At 40.7% G+C, this 21237-nt stretch overlaps 1 protein-coding gene and 1 pseudogene across 2 annotated transcripts in view; both read right to left on the reverse strand.

Moving 5' to 3' along the window:
- Rgs17 (regulator of G protein signaling 17) overlaps positions 1–21237 on the reverse strand; it is a 161864-nt gene that overhangs the window by 28684 nt on the left and 111943 nt on the right. The window contains exons 1-2 of one of the 2 annotated variants that reach the window (XM_023700951.1): positions 17564–17567; positions 13069–13212 (exon numbers count right to left, since the gene is read on the reverse strand). In XM_023700951.1, the coding sequence (XP_023556719.1) occupies positions 13069–13187 (119 nt within the window). In that variant the 5' untranslated portion in view covers positions 13188–13212; positions 17564–17567. Of the gene's footprint in view, positions 1–13068; positions 13213–17563; positions 17568–21237 lie in introns of those variants that run through there. The other variant, XM_004640872.1, reaches the window with a different exon arrangement.
- LOC105743489 lies at positions 3098–3530 on the reverse strand (annotated as a pseudogene).

Consider the following 21237-nt stretch of genomic DNA (forward strand, 5'->3'; position numbering starts at 1 on the left):
TTGCCATCTCAGTGAACCCTGGGGGGTGGAGCTGACACAGAGCGCCAGGGGATCCAACCCCTGGCCCCTGCGCCTGCTTGTAGGTGCTTTAATTTGCTGAGCTATTTGGCTAGCCCTATGCTTTCTTAAAATGAAGAGAATTACAGAACTGAATATGTAGATATATTTTATGTATGCTTCATGCCAAACATAGGAGTCCTCTACTTTAGTCCTCCAGTTGATTGAAACCTTATTTATTTTTTGTGGTACCGGGGATTGAACTCAGGACCTTATGCTTGCCAGGCAAACGCTTATTTTATCTTCCCAGCCCTGAAACCTTATTTTAAACTGCTTCCTCAATCCACAGTAACTTTCTCTGTAAATTATAGGTAAATTAGTGTATACTTTGTGGAAAAGCAAGCACCTTCAATACGAAAGGAAAGTGGATTTCTGGTCAGTTCATAGACTCCGTTATTAAATGGCACATGATCACATGAACCTTTAAATGACAAATTACACTGGAACTTCAAATTCCAATTTTTGATAAAAGCAGAACGAAAAGTTGGACTGAAACAGTTGACATTTAGAAACAAGTCTGACAGTTGGCAGGGTCCCTTATCAGTGTCCCACTCATCCTGTTATGTATGACTTGTGCCTAGATGTTTCCCCAGAGCCTCGTGTGGTCATAAGGCTTTTCCAAGGTGGCTACATCTAGAGTGTGTAGTGCTGGGACCAGGGGCCTGTGGTTAATAAATCAGTCCCCTGACTGGTTTGGCAGTTATAGCTAGGATTAAGGGTGTGAGTGCTACACTTGCCCTAGGGTGGGTAACCCGCATTACAATATAAGGGACAGGAAGCGACTTGTCCCTCCCTCACTGCTCTTGCTATCCCATGAGTGCCATGAGTTGTTCTCTGTGATGCCTTGGAGTTAGCCAATTACAGACTGAAACCTCTACAAACTGTGAGCCAAATAAACCTTTCTTTTTCTGTTTTATTGGAGGTTTTAATATATTTATTTGAAAACCAAGGTCTGTGAAAGAGCACACCAAATGGTCATGTTAAACCTTTCTTTTTCAACTTTGGGTATCAGGTATTTTGTCTCAGTGGTGAGAAAAGTAACTAAGATACATCCTTTTCCTGGTGTTTTTCGGTTCCTGTGGCTATGACTTGCCTCGGGACCAGTGCAATCAATGGTAACAATCCCGAAAGGCGGGATACTTCACTGCACTGCACAGGACTTCTCACACTCTGGACAGCCTATGGCTGTGTGGTGTGAGCTCCAGGAATGCAGGCTTAGCAGAGGAGCTGCGAGGAAGGTCACTGTGGCATGGAATACAAAACTGCGTTTGTAACGTGAATTGACAACATGTAATGTATTGTGTTGTTTCACTTTGCTTTCCATGCTGGATATTGAATCCACAGTTTCAAGCATGGGGTGCTGGGCTACCTTCCCTTGGGTCCTTGACAAGTATGAAGAACATCGTTATATGCACAATCATCACATCCTATTTTAAATTCCTTTCAGCTTAAATATTTATAATCCTATAGGCTGACGATAGTTTGACCCAGATTGTACCCACATGTGACTTTGATCTGTAAATTAGGGCTTGCTAGCCACCCCATCCGGGACCCCTCCTAGAAATTCAGGAGCTATTTTCCTTATTTTCAATAAAATTCTCCTACCTTAAAAAAAAAAATCCTTTCAGTTTGGGACTCACAAAGAAGTGAGGCATAACATCTATTACTAAAGAATAGGAGGCAGGGGGGCAGCTCAGTGGTATGAGCGCCTGCTTGGCTTGTACAAGGTCTCGAGTTCAATCCCCAGTACCAAAAAAAAAAAAAAAGGAGAAGAATTATTTATGGGCCCTGTAACATGTACTGAGCCATAAACTAGGTTATTTATATATGCTACTAATCATTTTTTATCAATGAAGAAGCTAAGATTCAGAGAGATTAATGAACAGGGATATATATACCAGATCTAATTCCCCAGAGGTTGCTCTTTCTCTTATCTCAAGTTATCTCCTGAAAGTAGGTGATACTTAAGAAAGACATTTCACAAAAGTTATGTGTCCCTAAATATGACAATCTAACCTGTGCTTAGAATAAGGCACGGAGAGTTATTACTCTACTACTGCTTGGGGAACTGGTTGACTAAAATCGTTCTGTGCTTTTAAATAATCTGTATTTCTTTATATCAAAAGCAGCAATGGTAGAATTTGCTTTCTATTGAGAAAAATTATTCCTTTGCATGAAATTGATATTCATATGTGGCATACTAGTGTGTGTAATTGGTATGGATTTTTTTTTTTTTTTTTTTGGGTAGAGAGCTGTCTTTACTGGCAATACCACTCTCTTTGAAGTTAAGATATAGTAACACTGATGTACAAGTAACTTGCCAAGGATTCTCATCTCTATTTGACCCACTTTTGTTTAGACATAATTAGAAAACCACCTCAGATCTTGTACTTTTCAATTATATTAAAGTAAAATACAATGAATAAAGTATGAGTTTCAAGAAGTTTTTTTAGATCCCAACTCATCTTTCATTATCACAGGCTTTAAGGTTGGACATGCATACACTTTTGTGTACAGGGAGGGGAAATGGGTGTCTTATAAAATGTTCATGAAAAACCATGATCAAACCTAAGGTTCCTTTTTTTTTTTTTTTCAAAGATGCATTTTTAAGGAGAAGTTTATCTGGAAATTGAAGGAATCAAAAGACCATGCCCCTCAATAAAAGCATATACAACAACCCCCATGATAAGAAAATATGTAACCTGGAAGGAAAAAAAAAAAAACCCTCAAAACTACTCTGGGCACAGTGTATGCTGCAGAGTAGCCATAAACCTTTCCAGAAGCTGGCTGCTTTCCTTGAATATGCTGGCAGTGGTGAATGAGGTGCTCCAAACACTTTTATCATCATCAGCTTCCTCCCACAGGCCTGTGTCTATTTCCAAAGGTGACATCAGTGAACATGTAAGCTCCAAGAGCTGTATGGTTAATGTCATCGGCTCAAGTGAGACAACCCTGACAAATCCCAGGAATGTCCTGACATGCAGCATCGTAGTGAAGAACAATTCCAGAGGTCTGAAGAAATTTGAATTTCTGCCCTTAATCAAAGGTTCTTGATATCTGGTTTATATCCAAGATCTAGTTGGTTCATCATTTTCATAAACTTTCTTCTGGGTTTGGAAACTTCATCAGGAGACTTGAGATATACTGATTTGGAAAGTTCCCTCAGTTTCTCCTGAGTTTGAAATCCTGGCCTTGTAGTGGGGCGAGGACCACTGGAGGTAGATGAATCAGCCTTGGGTAAGGGATCTTGTAATGCAGTCCAATTTCAATCCTGGCTGGACATTCTTCTATACACTGTTTAATCAGGTCTGTGTCTGTGAGATTTTTGTTTTTCCAAAACAGTGTTCTAGCTTCGTTTAGTATATACTGTTTTTCTTTAATAGTGTTTTCAGCCCTGATGCCACATGCTACTTCCTTACAAGCCTGAAAACGCTAAGGTAGAGGTCAAGAACTTATCATGTTGCTGCTGTCATTATATTTTTTTCTAAACTGTTTTGCCTTCTCCCACACACTTCACAATCCTGCAGCAAGGCCTGAAAGTTGATCCTCCAAAATATATTCTGAGGCATATTCTCTTCATTTCCATAGCAAAGACTCTCAACACCAGCAGTGTTGGCACTCATTGGGCATCAGTCCTACCTTCCCTCACACACAGAAGTGCTGAAGCCCCAGCCCGACTGGGAGGAGGAGGAGGCACTGGGAGTTCTGCTCCGAAGTATGGATTTCTAAAGCTAAGCTTAGGTAATAAAATGATCATATTTATCAGAAGGAATGTGCACCTGTACGCGATTATGCTTTGAGTCTTTTGTTCCCATTCCCCTCTCTCCCCTCCCTTTAACTCATCTTCCCCTCCTTATTTATAAAAGTTTTGTTCCCTTTTTTCCTTCTAAGACTTTTATAGCATGCTCAAGTGAGCAAATTATTATACAATAAACTTTGCTTTCATAAAAAGTGGATTTCATTGTTTTATGTAACAAAAGGATTCATGAATAATGCCCTAAAATAGCAGGCAGATTGTAACAGACCTATCATGCATAGACCATGAAAAACAGTATGCCAGAAAGGAAGAATGAAGAATTTTAATCGAAAGGGACAGAAACAAAGAGTTAATATTTATTCCAATCGTTTTGTAGGATAACCGATACTTCAAAGGTGGGAAAGATAAGGGTAATAAAAATTTTACTATCTCAATTTTGTATTATTAATCAGGAAAGCGTTTTAAAGGTAGTCTAAATAGCTAATTAATTTCTCCAGGATTTGCAGGGGTTGAGTTTCATTGTCTTAGGAACTGAGTAGTTTGCATTGATTAGATCAGGAAAGGAAAGCCAACTTGCTGCCCCTAAACTTTCACCAACATGAACACTTCAGCACCACAACTTCTCTTTCTCCAAGTCTCTCTCGCTGTGCCCACTAGGGAGAAGCCTGGTTCTCATGAAGCACACCAAGAACCTCGCATCTGGCCACGTCACAGAAAGCTTTAGGATCCTGACCAGATCGGACTTCTCTGATGCATCTCAGCCTCACTCCCTTTTCTGTGAATCTCTCTCCTTGGCCTTGGTGACGCCCTTGCTGTGTCTGTGTGTCACTTTGGTCTGAGTCTTCTCTGCATCCCTGGGCACATCCTGGTTTGCCACACTTAATGTACAAATGCCTGGCAAGCCTCAGAGTCATTTGCACAACCAAATCCAAGGTACCACAGACAGAGCAGGCCAAACTTGCCATCTTCTTTTTCCCCTAAATAATTCCTTACTCTCTCATTTGATGAATCGACATCAAGCCAGCCCATAGTTATCCTCTCTTCTTCTTTCTTTTCTACGACTAATTCTTGACAGTATCTTCTAAGGTTGTGTTTTTTAAAAAGATTTTATGGGGCCGGGGAGATGGCTCAGTGGAATAAGCGCTTCCCTGGCAAGCGCAAGGGTCTGAGTTCAATCCCCGGTTCTGCCAAAAAATAAAAATAAAAAGATTTTATTTGATACAGACTCATGACCCTCCTGTCTCAGCCTCCCCATTGCTTGGATTACTGGTGTGCCCCACCAAGCTCAATTTCAGTAGCTGGCTCAGCATGCAGTACTAGAGATGGAATGAGGGTCCTCGCGCTTGTCAAGCAGGTACTTAGACCACTGAGCTATCTCCCCAACCCTTACTTATTAATCTCTGGCCACTTCCCATTTCCAAAGAAGTGTAAGATCCTAACTACTCTTCTCATACAGTGAAAAGATCTTATTATTTGTCACTGTCAATCTTTCTGTTCTTATTTTGCTATCTTGGCTTATATTCCAGAACTGTTAAAACAAATTCCTCTCCAAAGTCTTTTCCTTCTTTACTAAAAATGACTACAACCAGTACTACTAATAACAATATGTACACAGAGGAGGATAGAGGAAAATGGTGCATAAGAAAAACTGGTGGTTTTTCTAACAATCATCACCTGCCGTACAATTAGACCAAGACTTGGGAAAATTTTTCACAACAATTTCTGTGACATTTAATTTTTGTTTTTTATAAAGTAAACTCAATTGGCAAATCCAAATCAATCATTCATTCTCCAACTGTTAAGCACCTCTACATGTCAAATACTACAGGCCAAAAAGTCTTTTGGCTGTTTGAAAGTGTGAAACCTTAGCATATGCTTATGAAAATACCCAATAGTGACTGGGCGTTTTGTGAACACAGTTACAAAATCCATGCAATAAAATTGGACCTGAAAAACAAAAGCACAGGTCAAGTAGGAGACTCACTATATGAAGTAGTCCAGTGAGTCCCAAAGTGGTCTTTGACCCCGTACAAGTTCAGTGTTGTTCAAGTGAGAGAGACACGGCCATGGGCATGTGGGGAGCCGTCCTTTCTGAGAGCATCCTAAACTCCAGCACATCCTGGCCATCCAGACACTTGCAGTTCTCACCACAGTACCATACGCTATGAGTCAGCCTTGCTAAAACACACAGGTTCTTCCTCTGTCTGAGCTGGCTATGGGATCTTCATGCAGTCCACCTCCAGTTGTACTACAATGCCTCTTCTCTTTTCTCCCTCTGCTTAAGGACTCTGAGCTTCTGCACCACAAGGAGGCTCCTCCCGCCTCTGAGATCACTCACTTTCTTTGCAACTCCCTTCCCACAGCATCTTTCTCCATGGAGCATTCTCCAGCCTCCATAGTGCACTTCTCCCCCGCCCCCAACATCCTGGCCTCCAGGTCTCCAAAGGCAGTGCCTCTTTCACAAGCTTCCACAGATGCTTCCTCCCATGTTACCTCAGGGCAAAGTGGGGCTGACAATTTCCCTTCCAGATCCTGAGGCTGACACTACCTGACAATGACCTCTCTCTCGGTCTTACCCTCCAGTAGCCCTGTGATCCCTCACGGCACACCTCACATTGCAGATTCTCCTCTCCCTCCTATCCCCACCTCAGGGAATCCATCCACAGGTGTCACCAGTGTTGTCCCGAAGCTTTCCCCCAGGACGCTTCCTTGTCTCTTGGCTGAACTTGCTTGTATAAGCTCAGCTTAGAATCTACAGCACCTTCTAGCTTGTGCAAATGGAAATGCTAAGATGCATGTTTTAAAAGGCAAGGAATATTTTTTTTGACAAGGAAAACAGAAATCCACATCTGCACCATGGAGAAGACACCACTCCCTGGAAGTAAAATTGCTCACACATGCTGTTGAATCATTTCATCTGAGGCACCAGTGAGTAAATAGTCTCCTTTGTACCTGTCACCCTCCGAAAGCTGATTCATCCCACATGGGAGCATACGTTTTTCCTGTGGAATATCTTACTCTGCACAGGATTTCCAGAGCTCTTGGAACCAGATCGTCATACATATAACCCACAGAACTCTACAGTTTAGGAGCACTGTCTCATGGTACTGTGGATGAACTTCCTGTCTTATAAACTTTAAACTACAAAATCAAAAGACATCTGCTAATTGAACTGAGGTTAAACAGGCCATACATACAAACACAAAAAGTGGACATTTGGACTATGGAACATCGTCATTCATTCATTCATTCATTCAATCCCTCACTTATAATTTCTCGAATGTCCACTGTCTCCTGTCACTGCTGTTTCCTCAGCTTTCACCAGGTCCTCCCTGGCTCTCCCTCGAAACAAAGCCCTCCTCAAGCAACTGAATCTAAATAAGAATGTTTGGAATTATTCACAGGTTGCCCTCTAAAAGAGTGTGATATTAAAGCTGCCTTTACCAAATCTGTGTGACTTGTGACCAGAGTCCTGCCCACTGGAAAGTGACCAGAATTAGAACAGAGCTGGCCTTTTCAAAGGTATACCATGTGTACTCCTTTTGATGCAGCATTTGTTTAGAAATGCATAGTTTTCCATTGGCAGGCAGCTAAAGTATAACAGCAACAAAGGATAAGTAAGACATTATTTTGGCACTGTTTTGAATTACAGAGGCTGTGGTACTTGTTAAAAACAGACAGAGGGGCAACCAAAAGCATGTTTCTGAAGCACCTAACATTTATTTAGTGAGATCTTTCCCACAGTATGGGAATTCTGGCAACAAATAGGTCCAATAGGGAGACAAATTTAATTTCAAAGGACTAGTTAATTTTTACTGAATTTATTTATTCTGTGACTAATCTCTCCTGAGAAGACTCTGGTGCAGGGGCCATAGACATCTTAGGGACAGCACCCCACAGTACAGGAGATTGTCAGTTTCACTGGGAAGGCTGGATTTGGTAAAGGCTCACATGGGATCTGGGAGTGCAAAGTTCAGAGGTGTCACAGTACAGTGGACCACCACCAGGCTGGACATTATGAAGGCCCCTTCTATCACTGACCCACCTACTGACTAGAGGCAGCCAACAGTTTACTGATATGTGAAATTAGATACCGCACTTTCCAAACTTAATTTTTTTAGTGAGGGTATTTTTTCTTCAAACAAAATTTGATAGCTGAGTCTAATGTGTAAAACATTGAAAGACAGAGTAATTGCACTGGCAACAGCCAGTGGGAGGCCAGGCTGCAGTCCGTAATCCTGGATGCCCTACTTCCCTCAGCACTAAGCAGAGGTCACATGACCATCCCACCATCCAGAGCGCATGGCAGTTGAGGTCTCCTGAGTTCTGCTTTATACAACTGAACACAAGGAGACCCACCTGCTTAAGGGGACCCCTCCCCAGAATCAACCAGGCATTAAAAAAGTAATTAGCATCTGAAGACCAAGAAAACTATCCTGGGTTATTTTAGCGTAACCTCTGATGTTATGAGAGCATTCATAGGACAACCTAGACCTCAGCTTTAAACACAAAAGAAATCTGAAAGCCTCACTTCCTTCTCTCCCCTTTGGTGCTCTGTATGTTTGTTAACACTCAGTGGGGTCTAGTTCCCAATGTGCTGTCACATGAGTCATCTCAAGCGCAAACTTCTGAGCTAAGTCATTATTAAGTCACATGGCCCGACAGCCGTTTGTGAGGAGCCCCAACACCTCCCAAAGATTTTTCTTTCTCATCAAGAACAGAGAAGAAGGCTAGTACCTGAAAAGGCAAGTTATTATTGCTGATTTCGGCTGTGAACCTCTAAATCAGTGGCTCATGGATGCTGTGATGAGCACGCAGAGCCCTCTCTGCTGGCATGTGAGCAAAGTCACCCCAAACCTTGGAAGTGGGGTGTTGAAATATTTTACAAATCTAAAAAAACACTTAGAAAATTCTACATTTGCAACCCATCCTACAAATCAGCATGAAATATACAAGGAATGTTATAGCATTGTAGCAGCTGCAAAAGGGAATTTTGGTAACAGATTTTATAGTTCAGTAAGTGTGGAATTCTCTGTCAAATGATTTCAAGTCAGTGAAAGCACTTGGGACTGCTTTTCTTACTTTGTTTGGATCATCTCATGCCTGTGAGCAGCTGTTTTCAGCTTTCAATTACAGCAGATCTGATACAAGAAACAGACCAACAGGCGACCTGAGTGCTGCCTGTGCTGTTCTCAAGCTAACGGAGTGTGAGCCAAGGTGTGACAAATTAACACCATACAGACAACAGCAAAGATCGCAGTACTTCTGCAAAACCACACCAAATGCACTTCTATATTCCAATAAAACACTACTTGTATTACCAAAAGCTTGGTTATTGTGTTTTTCTTTTAAGACAAAAGACATTAAATTGTGAGTTGTTTTTTTTTCTAAACTTAAACCTCAGTATTCGGGTTTAATAGCAGTGTCAGCACTTGGTGATAAATACAATTTGGGGTTACAATTTGGGTATTCAGTCCCTGAAAGGTTTGCCAGTGCTGCTCTCAACAGTCTGGCCACCTGGTGAGAATCAGTGCCATGCAGAGCAGGTTTCAGGCCTGAAGAGACGAATACCGATCCTCAAGTATCCATCACTCGTTGATGTAAGACAATAAATGGTCTAGCCGCATGTTCCTGTTCACTTGTTGAAATGGAGTACTTTGGGGAAAGACGGGACAAAAGGATCCGGGGAGGGAAGACCTGTTCTTCGATGGGGCTTGAGAAGGAATCAGTTTAAAAGTCATCGCAAAGATTCTGATCTGTTATGATTTTCAAGGAAACTGGAAATACATAGCAGCTAGGTACTTACTGAGTGTATTCACTACCAAATAAATCCTACTAGCTATTTTTATAAAAATAGGGTAACAAAATTAGACATGAACCAACCATGAAATATGAATGACAATCTCAAATTAGAAGGAAACATCACATTTTAAAAGCTGATATGTAAAGCTAAGGTGAAGTATTTATACTGATTCCTACATTATACCTTTGTTTTCCTAGCACTTTATTTCCTTAAGACAAAATGAAATCAGCCACACAATAACTGTTCCTCTTCACAGAAGAAAGCCATTTCATATTTTGATTCTTGTTTTTGTCCCTAAACTACATCTTTTTCATTTTTCTTTTGTTTTGCTCCTTTGGCCTAATCTGGATAATCTGAAGAACACTTTTTTCTTTCTTTCTTTCCTTTTTTTTTAATGTTTGGTGTGGAGGGGACAGGATCTTGCTAGCTAGCCCAGGTTACCCTTGAGCTCAGTATGAAGCCCAGGCTAGCCTCGAAATTGCAGTGATCCTCCTGCCTCAGTCTCCCCAGTACTGGCAGTACAGGCATGCGCACCATACCTGGCACCTTCTTGTGGTTTTTTTTTAACTCAAAAATTCCATTATAATATTCTGCATTTAAAGTAAAAAAATTATAATTTCAAAATGCATATATAGGACATTTTCATTTGTAGCTGGATATCATAATTAAAAATCCATTTTTCAAGGTAATTTAACTTTCCTCCTTTTTGAAAAATTAAGTTGCTTATATGAGAAATCACCTATCATTTGTCTCAAATAGAATATAAGTGTGCAGACTGTGGAGCTGAAGGCCTCCCCGGCTCAGGCATCTGTGACCCGTGGCTCCCAGGTGCCCTCCTGACGGCCACATTCCACTCCGGGGCTCAAGGAGCACCCAGCAGCACACCACGTGTGTGCAGACCCAAGAGAGGTATCCCCTCGTGCTGGGGCAACTTGACGGGGTTTCCAAAAGCTGTTTTCTTTGTTTGATCCACAGACTGTGTTCCGGACAATCTGCTGCCCATGGACAAATCTGCGTGTTCTGCTATTCAGTGTGTCCTTTAAGAATAAAAGCAAGTCTTACGAAATGTTGGTAGGGCAGACAAAAGAAAAGCAGGTTTCAGTAAATGCAGTTACATCTCCACAGACAAAATATTAATAAAACAAAGAATCAAAACTTGTTTTATGTCAGATTTTTTCCCATCCACAATTCTTAAAAAGATGGCTAAAAATAACATTGTAGTTATACATCTATTAATAAACAAAATTCTACAGCTAGTATAACAGCATTAAGACAGTATGTGGTGGTACTCTACATAGTGTTGAATTTCATTACATTTGTCCTCATAGAGTCTGAGAGTCCAATCACCCAGCTTCACGGTCAGGTAACTACGGGTCAGGATGGCAACAGACCTGACAGTAGGGACAGGGAGAGAAGATGCTGGGACTCATGACCATTAATCTAAAAGATCAAAGGTATGCTCTGAATAAAGGCCAATCCAGTCAACTAGAGACTATGAAATTAGTGCCAGAGAGCTCACTTTGATTGTAGTTTTATAACTGACTGACTCTAGAACAACTCTTTCTCTTTTCCTTTTTGGTAAAATGATAACATGAACAAGCAAATTTCCAAGGTTCCATCTAATCAAAATGCCAATTCAGGCAGTTCCCCAACTGTCTGTAATGAGAAAATCAATAGAACCCAAAGCCCTTAGATTCACAGAAACGAGACTCCTCAGGGGAATGCTCGACTGAATGCTGCTTTCCTCTGATCCCTGAACTTTGGGTCCCTTTAAAATCTGGCCTGCAAGGAGAACTTTTAGACCAACGATGATCTTCTGGCTCTCTCTAACCTACTTCAAAGGCCCAAATGATCAAGTCATTTTCTTGTGTATGACCTCTATCCTTTCCCAACATTCATCAAGGTTATTTTTTTTAGTGATCTTATAAACACCCTGTCAAAAAATAAAAATAGAAACAGGGCTGAGGATATAGCTCAGTGAAAAGGCCCTGGGTTCCAACCCCAGGGCCATTAATAAAGGAAAAAAAAAGTTCTGTGCTGTAGTGGTATCCCAGACTATGAACAGGCACCATCCAGTCCAGAAAGCTCTAGCCCCAGAAAACCTACAGATATTGTAGTAATCTGAAAGGCTCAAAGCAGTTTTCATGAATGTAAAAAAACTGCTGTTTGGATGATCATTTTTGATAGGGAAGTCATACACTGTTCATTTGCTTTCTTTCCTTAAGCCTTAATAATTTCAGATTGGAGGAAATAAGAGTTCTAGCTGAGATGTCTTTTTTTTTTTTTTTTAGATAAGTATTCTGATCGCAGTGTATGTAGTACTCCTTATCACCCCTACAGAAATCGCCTAGCTCCGCTCTTAATCTGTGAAATGTCGTACAGAGACTCGACGGGGTGCTTCTGAAGTTAGACTGCCTGGGCTCAAGGCTTGTCTTCATTTGCCACTTACGTGACCTAGCAAATGAGCTGACTTCTCTGGTCTTCAGATTCCTCCTTTATCAAACAACAATCATATGAATCCATGTTGCATAAAGTTGTTGTCATAATAAAATGTGACACTATACATAATGAGCTAAGATTAGCGCCCAGCCCAGAATAAGGGTTAGCTTGCTGGGCTCATGGAACACCTCATGTTGGAAAAATAAATTCTCTCTAAAGAGGATCTGAATTATTATAAAATTTTAAAAACTCAGCCCGTACCTATGAGTAAAATTATCTTGTAAAAGAGATAATTTGAGTTCTGTTACATTCTATTGAAAGGAATATTTCTTTTCCCTCTTTGTACTCTGCCATGTTTCTGTCACCAGATATTATTTAATTGACCTGCCAAAATTTGTTTCTTAATTTCTTCAAGATTAAAACACTGAACAGAATGCTTAAATTTTGTCACACTGGTTGCTGCCAAATGAATACAATAGTACATCAAATAACAGGGGAGCTACGATCCGAAACATGCATTTCTAGGCAAGTTTATCATTTGGGAACATCATAGAATATAAACAAACCTAGATGATGTAGGTCAGTCACTCAGTGTGGTCCTGTGATTTGGTCAAGGGACCAAATACACAAGAGAGGAATGAGACTGCTGCTGGCCTAACATGCGAGGCGATTTTACTGTCAACTTGGTTTTTTTTTAAGTGGAAGTATACTCTAAAATACTATAGCACATACATGAACCAGTATGTAGTCATCTATTATCAAGCACAATGTAGTATGCATAATGGCACGTGTTCTCCTTTTGTACCCTGGTGGTGCCTCAGGTTTGCCGGTACGAGCACCACCACACACATGTGGAGGGATGTGTGGGAGAGGTGTGTGGCTCTACACTTTACGAAGGCTATGATCTTACTAGGTGATAGGAATTGTTCAGCCCCACCATAATCTTGGAGAACCATTGTTGTGTGTGACCTGCCATTGACTGAAAAGTCACTGTACCCACACCACGACATACCAGGAGCAGCTACAACAGCAGCACCAGCAGAAGCAGCAGGTGTTGTTGGGCCTCTGGTTTCCTGGAGCTTGGGACACAGCAGGTGTTCCTTCATTTTGTGATTGCTGTCTTTTTCGCATTTCAGCTACTTCAGGACCCAACTGGCTGAAAGAAGAGAGAACACCACAGGAGATGACAAATCCGCCCCAAGGAGAAGTTGCCTATGCTGCAGGACCCATAATTTAAGGCACGTAAAATCAGTATTCTTTAGCAGTCAAACTAAATACTCTCAGAGGGAAAAACAAAAAGACATAAATGAACAAAAAGCATTGTTCTAAAACATTTTATCCTATAAACTTTGGGGATAAAATGATACTATGATCTGTGGCATAAACTTATACAGTAATGCTATCACATAATCAAAATCACTGGTCACCATAAACACGAGGTTTGAAAATTTATTTTTAACTTCCTTCTTTACTCAAGGGTGATTAAATATGCTTTCCTTTGTGAGTGCTTTTAATGATTATGGGGTGCATTTGACTCGTTTCTCCACTGATGCTCATAGCGAGGCAAATTAAGCTTTATGAACCATTCCTGCTAAGCTTCTCCCCATACTCGCACAGTGAAGAAGGGCACACTGGCATCTGGTGCCCTCTTTCCTCTCTATAACACTCAGTCTCCTTTTTGGCACTTTTGACTCATCAGAGACTTAACCCTCAGGAAGTGACAACAGGTCTTACTTGTGCTTGGAAGTCCATTTTCTTTTTCTTTTTTTTTTCTTAATATATTGAGAAACAAACAGCAATGAGACAGTTTCAAAACAGGTCAGTAGGACAGTTACAATAATTAATACATTGCACACCGCTGTCTTCATAGTGGTTATTCATAGTACAAGAGACAGACATGATATCCTGTCCAAACACTATTAGTACAAATCTTTCTTCTCACTGAATTAAGAGAAAATAGCTATCTATCCTAACTATTTGGTATATATACACAAAATGTTCATTCATTTGTATCCCCATTTTTTGTTTAGTTTTTTCAGAGATGGGTATTCCATTTCCATTTAAATACAGTAGATGCATGAATTCATCAAAAATAATCCAATATAGTCCAGCAGTCCATAATAGTAGTGGGTTATCTGTAGGCCTGGCAGTGTCAAAAGTTATTGATGTGAGCCTTTCACAACTCAGCATATTAGTATGGCTTTACTTTGCATACCTCGTTTTTATACTTTTCTGCTGGATGGTTAAGACCAAGATAAAGCAAGACCCTATATAACAAGAACTGTCATTTTTGTATATGACAAGTTCAGTCAAATGCCCTAAGGATTTACTCTGAAACCTTGTACTGCAGTTTGTAGATCCTTTTGAAAAGGCATCACCTTTCTTTCTCCATCCTCCAGAATTGATTTTCATTTATCCATAGGACTGGCACAGTCAGAAGTTGTTGAATTGAGCCTTTTACAGCTCAGCATATCAATATGGCTTTACTTTTTATACCTCATTTTTATACTTTTCTTTTTTTGGCGGAACCAGGGATTGAACTCAGGCCCATGCGCTTGCCAGGGATGCGCTTATCCCACTGAGCCATCTCCCCGGCCCCTGATTTTCATTTAAAGGAGAGTTGGAGGAAGACAAAAAGCTATCAACCCAGAAGGGATTACTTTGGCAAGATTTATGCGTCACTGCAGATTAAAAAAATACTGGGATACAAATGCTGTATCTACAACCTCACCAATCAGGGTAAGTGACCTGTAGTATTTAGGGAACTGGTCTTCTCTTAGGACTAAACTATGGCTTAAAAAAGTTATTTTAGTATAATATTACCAAATTTAACATGAACTTATAGAAATAGGAAAAAATTTTATTGAATTATGCTCTTGGTAAATCTGCCATATAATTAATATACATATATTGTCATATGTGTAACTTAGAGCAATAGTAATTAAACTGAAATGTGCTTCGGGTCATTTTGCCATCGTGAGGTCATTTCTAAAGACTGTATATTCTGTTCTGAATACAATGCTTAGTAATTCTGAAAACAATATATTCTTAAAAACAGAATATTTATGCAGACCAGAAACTAAACAGAAAACACAAGCGGTAGGTAAGTGGGCTACAGCCACAGGCACTTTTATGATTCATGTACTGAAACAGAAAAAGGCTCAGACCCATTCCAGTGAGACATAAACTGCTCCACCGTGAGTACTGGGAGACCAGATCCTAAGTGACTTGCATGAAATCACAGGCTGTGGTTCTGCCACTCATAAAGGTATCCAAGAAACTCTTTCAAACCATTCCATGGTACCTGACTACTGAAGAATGAAGAGGTAGAGAAACCCATCTGGATAAGACCTACACCAAGAAGCCCAGTGGCTCAGGGACTGAACTAGGCATATCTGCAAAACCATTTCTAGGTGGAACGAATCATGGGATACAAATGAAAGAGTTGCTTCAGAACTAAAGGTCTTGGGAGAGTACTGGAGACAAAGGAAAACACTTAGATGAGGAAGGACAATCAGAGTGACAACTACACATTGGAAGGTCAAAAGCCTGAAATAGAAGATGGAAATCCAACTCCACATGGTTTTGGCCTTCCCATCCCTCCAACTGAATAATCTGAGCTCAAGGATTCTCTCAGTAACATGCAAATCACAGGATCAATTACAATTATTTTAATGGCATAAATGTAAGGTAACCAATGAAATAAAGAATGCCACTCACAATGGAATTGAAGAGATTAAAGGCAAAAATAAGCAAATATGAAATAGCCATAATAAACGTATGAAATGGAAAATACACAACCATTGAAAAGATTCAGATGGAATAATCTTGTCCCAAAGCACCTGCAAAGGCAGTAAGTGACGTTGCATAGGACCATACCCAGAATGCAGTACAGATCTACACAGGCAGCGTGAGAGAACTGGGACAAGTACAGCAGTGGCACTGAAAGGCTGCGACAGGGAACCAACATGACTTTTATCAGAAGAATCAACAGATTCTCAGGGAAGTGGTATTTAAGGGAAACTGGCTGAGAACATCTCAGAATTGGAAGAGAAGAAAACAAAACACAGAAAGAATACAGGACATGCCCAAGAGAATAAATAAAATAAAAATAAATCTAAAACCCACAGATCTACAAGATAAAAAATAAAACATGAATTAGCCTCAAAGAAGTACTACTTTAACTGGCAGTAGACTTTTCATGAACTGTATTCAATGCCAGTCACAGTGGGCAACAGAGAAAAGTGTTTCAAATGCTGTGGGCGAGTAACAACCATTTTTCAGGGCTACACTCAGCTAAATAATCTAATGGTGGAGATTACTTTTGATAAATTAGTTGGATTACTAAAATTTATCTGAACTCCACTTTAGTCAGAAGACAAAAATTGGCGGGAAGGTGTCAGACTAAATTAACAAGCACTGAAACTGGTTTTAAAATATGACACTGTCTCTAATGACTGGCTGAAAACCAAAACCGTGTTTCCTTATTTGAAAACAATCAAGAGTTAAATTTGAGATAAATTAACAAACGGAGGGGCTGTCCCACCCCTACACTGAAAGTGCTTTTATAGCTATCATGTCTTTACATTTTTATATTAGAGTTGTGCTGTCATTTTCTACCGGGCTGCTATGATGACAATATGGCTTTTCCTCCCCTAGAACTCACACTGAACTCAATTCCGCAGTGTGATGATGGAAAGGTGGTGTGGGTCCCCTAAGAAGTATTTCGGCCCCAGGGGCTTTGCCCTCATGAATGCATTAATGTAGTTCCAAGAGAACTAGCTAGCAGTCATGAGAGGGGGTTGCTACCAAGCAAGGATCCCCTTATCTTTTCTCTCACCACTGCCTGCTTGCCACCATTTTATGAGCTAACTTGAAGTAGTGTGTGGCCCTCATCAGAAGCCTAGAAGATTATGAACTTCCAGGATCAAGAACATGAGCCAAATTAAAACTCTTTTCTTTATAAAATCAAGAGGTACACATTCTGACAACAGAAAACAAACTAAGACATAGCCTTAGTATGACATTGCAATGGACTGAACATGTCTCTCCACCCTAATCTCATACTCCTGGCCTCCAGAACCTTGTGAAATTAATTTCCTTTACTTTAGAAGGGCCTTTTATTGTGGTAGCCCAAACCAAGTAACACAGACACAGGGACAACTCCACTGCCTTTGAATTCTACCCTCTTCCCTTGTCCTCCTGGGCACTACTCTCACCTGCGTGTCTTTTATCTCACTGGTTACTTCTTTCTCCTTCGTAGTTCCCTTTTTGTCTCCTCCTTTAAAATTTGTATGGGCACAGTAATCTATGCCAAGGACTCTTTTATTTTTTCTTTTTATGTATTTAGTACAGGGTCTACAGGGTCCCTGTACTACAGACTGGACTCGTAGCGATCCTCCTGTTTCTAGCCTCCAAGTGCGAGGATTATAGATGCACACCACCACGCCCAGTCTCAGTGAACAACATGCCCTGGGGGCAGGGCCGGCACATGCTGGGGATCAAACCCAGTCCCTGTGTCTGCCTAAGCAAGCACTTTAATTCGCTGAGCTTTCTGGCTGGCCCTTCAAGAACTGTTTTAAATCACAGATTTTTTTTTTTTTTTTTTAAACTGGATCTACTAGCTTTCTACACAAAATTGTAAGTCCAGTAAGATGATTTTCTTAAATTCACAACTTGTAATACAACCACCTACTTGACATCTCCACTTGAGCTTCTGAAACTTAACATATTCCAATCTGACTTTATTATTTTGACTCCAAAGCCTTTTTCCTCCCATAATTCTCCGAATTACAGCAAAGAAAAAGGCTCCGCCTCCCAAGTATTCAGATGAAAGGCTTTGGACTCATCTAGATTCCTCTATTTTACCTGTATCCCACATCAGCAGACCAGCAAGGGAGACCTCGACTCTGCTGCAATTTCCACCACTCCCCACTCCTATCCATACCCTTCTCTTCTGAATGCAGTGGCCAGAGCGCAGCATTTAAAACATAATTCAGAGAATTTCAATTTGATACAAAAAAAAAAAAAACTCCCAGAAGTTTTTCATCTTATTTATCATAAAAACCAAAGTTCCTGCAATGCAGTCTTTAAGTCTAAATATACCTTCTCGCATCCTCATTCGTTCTGTTCGAACCCCAGCAGTCCCTTGGCCGCTCCTCAGCCCCATCTCCTACCACCATGTGTGGGGCCTTTGCACTTGTTTCACAGTCGGAGCTCGACTCATTCATGTCTTACTGAAATATTACATTCGTGGTGGAACCTTCTGGGATTGTCTTGTTTAAAAATCACAACTCCCTCACTCCACCCCAGCACAAGTAGCACCTTTTCCTGTTGAGATTTTCTCTACCTTAGGTATTATTACTGGTAACCTGACAAGTTTACATGTTTATCTAGCCAATTAGAAAGTAGACTCCAGGAAAGCAAGGTTTTTTTCATTTTGTTTTGTTCCTAGCTGTGACGATGTTCGGCATATAGGAGGTCCACATCAGTATTTGTAGAATGATGACTTTCACAAGCATGTCCAGTAATAAAATAAAGACAATGAGATCTTTCACATCCATTGTTTAATATTATTAATATCCCAGACAATGCAATTACATAAAAAAGTATTTAAGAAGAAAATACAGATTTTTATGATTTATATGTGACATAGTTATCTACAAAACTGAATGCTTCTGTTATCTTAGAATTCTTACGCTCAAATCTAATCCCTAGTATGATGGTTCTAACATCTTGGGTCTTTAGGAGGGAATTAGTTGTGTCAGTTCGCTTTTCAGGAACGTTTGAATGACTGCTCACTTCCCACTGTAAGCGGACAGAGCAAGCAGAAAGCAGATCCAACTGGAGGAAGGTCTCATCCGTCACCAAACAGGCATGGCTGCTTGATCTTGGATGTCTTACACTCCAGAACTGAGAGAAAGAGGTTTCTGTTGGCCAGGCATCATGGTGTGTATGTGTACTGGGGTGTGTAACCCCAGCAGTCCAGGAGGCTGAGGAAAGAGGGCCAAAAGTTGGAGCCCAGCTGGGGCAGCTCAGCAACTTAGCTAGACTTTCAATAAAAATAGAAATAAAAAGGGCTGGGATGTAGCACAGTGTGGGCTCTGGGTTCAGTCACCAGTCCTGCAAAGGGGGGGTGGGGGGGGAATCAAGAACAACTTTCTGAGGTAAGTATTTTGGTATCACAGCCTAAGCTGACTAGAACAAAAATTGGTCCTGAGCAGTGGAGCTCTGGCATCAGAAACAACTTCAAAATGCAGAAGGAACTTCTGAAGTTGATAACAGGCAGAGACAGGTGGCATTCTGAAGCACAGCGCAGGACAAACGATGAGCAGGATGACTTCGAAAGGTAGCTTTAGTGAAGATTCAGAGGAACAAAGACAACTATACAGAGAGCTTCCTTTTTTGAGAATACATAAATTAATAGCGTACAGAAGGCTAAGAGAAATATGAACAGTAAGTGTCATCCTGAGGAAATCTTAGATGGAAATGAAGCATGTGTTAGCATCGTCATTAATGTCGCAGCCTTTCTTCCATTTTGCCCAATGGAGAGAAGTCAGTTCTTTTTGTGGAGTGGTGAGAAACCTCTGTTTCGGTTCTCGTGGTTTTTGGAGATGAGAACTGGTGCGCACTAAGGTGGGATATTTAGCTGAGGATATTACTAGGCAAAGTGAAGGCTTGGTCTTGTTTCCTTGACTGCTTATAGTAAGATGTGTGAAGAGCGGAATGACTTAAGGGCAGAATAAATTGAACATGAACCAGATCTTAGAGATCTGGAACACTTTCAGTTTACTTACATTGCAATAGTTAGAAAGACCTGTTCCTAAAACAACACAAGGGTGTGGCTTGATACAAAGATTAGTAAGTGCATAAGCCATACATTTCTTCAGCTGCCTAGACCCACAAACTGACACTTTAAAAGGAAGGGGAAGGAGGCAGAAAGGAATGAATGAAGGTTGCCAGGTTTCTTGGATTTTTATAGGACAGGACCACCGAGCTGAGTTGTATTTTTCAAGCCAAGTTAAAAATGACCCCCAGAGTGATTCAGAAGTCAGGAAGGTAACTTTCTTGGTTTGAAATATAGGGCTAAGAAGAGCATTGATAATAACGTTTTAACAAGCTAGATCTCCGTCATCAAAGCTATGGGTGGGGGACGACTGGGAGCCGTAGGGGTTGGTCCATGCCTAGGACAGTGACCCCTTTCCCCCCCTCCACCCCCATGGACAGGTAGAGATGAAGGGACAAGGCCTCTACTCCAGTGGGTCTAAATGCAGCATCTCTACCATATGGGGCCTGGAGGGCAGACCATCAAGCCACAGGCTTTATTCTCTAGCCTAAAGATCTCATGGCACTTGCCTTGCCAGGTTTTGGAGTTACTTGGGCCTTTCCTCTCTGCTTACTCCTCCCCTTTCAGAAAGGTAAGGTCCATTCACTCTACAGCTCTCCAGAGCACCATTATAATTTGAGAGCATCTACATAACTTCCTTGGTTTTACAGGTTCACAGTGAGAGAAATTTTGTCTGAAAATAAATTGCATTTTGAATCTCATTTGTATTTAATTTTTAAAATAGATGACTATTGTCTTTAAAGTTTATATTTTAGAATTGATGGTCAACATTTTTGGGCTACTCGGATGGAATGAATATATTTTGCACATAATAAAAACATGAATTTTGGAACAGACAGCAGAATGTTATGGAATGAATCTATTTTGCATATAATAAAAATATGAATTTTTGAGCCAAGGGTACAATGTTATGGATAGAATACTGTGTTCCCACCAAATTCATGTGCTGAAATGTAATACTAGATGTCATGATATCCGAAGAAGAGCCTATGATGAGATAATTTAGTCATGAGAGGGAAGCTCTCATGGTTAAGATCAGTGCCCTTATAAAAGGGACACTGATCTCAAACATAAAACCTCCAGAACTATTAGAAATAAATTTATGTTGCTGATTAAGCCATAAGGTTGATGTTATTTTGTATATGGCAGACCAAGCTAAGGTGCAACCGCACTTTTTTTTTTTTGAAGGAAGGACTGGAGGTTTCAGTCCACACTCAGCTGGGTCCAATGCAGAGCAGCATACAGCAGAAAGCAACCTTTCATGGTGGTGGCAAAGAGCAAGAGAGCAAGAGAGCAAGGGAGGGGTAGCAGCAGCTCAAGCAGCTGGCTTCTCTT

The sequence above is a fragment of the Octodon degus genome, unplaced genomic scaffold (assembly GCF_000260255.1).
Source record: "Octodon degus isolate 3935 unplaced genomic scaffold, OctDeg1.0 scaffold00128, whole genome shotgun sequence".
NCBI lineage: Eukaryota > Metazoa > Chordata > Mammalia > Rodentia > Octodontidae > Octodon > Octodon degus.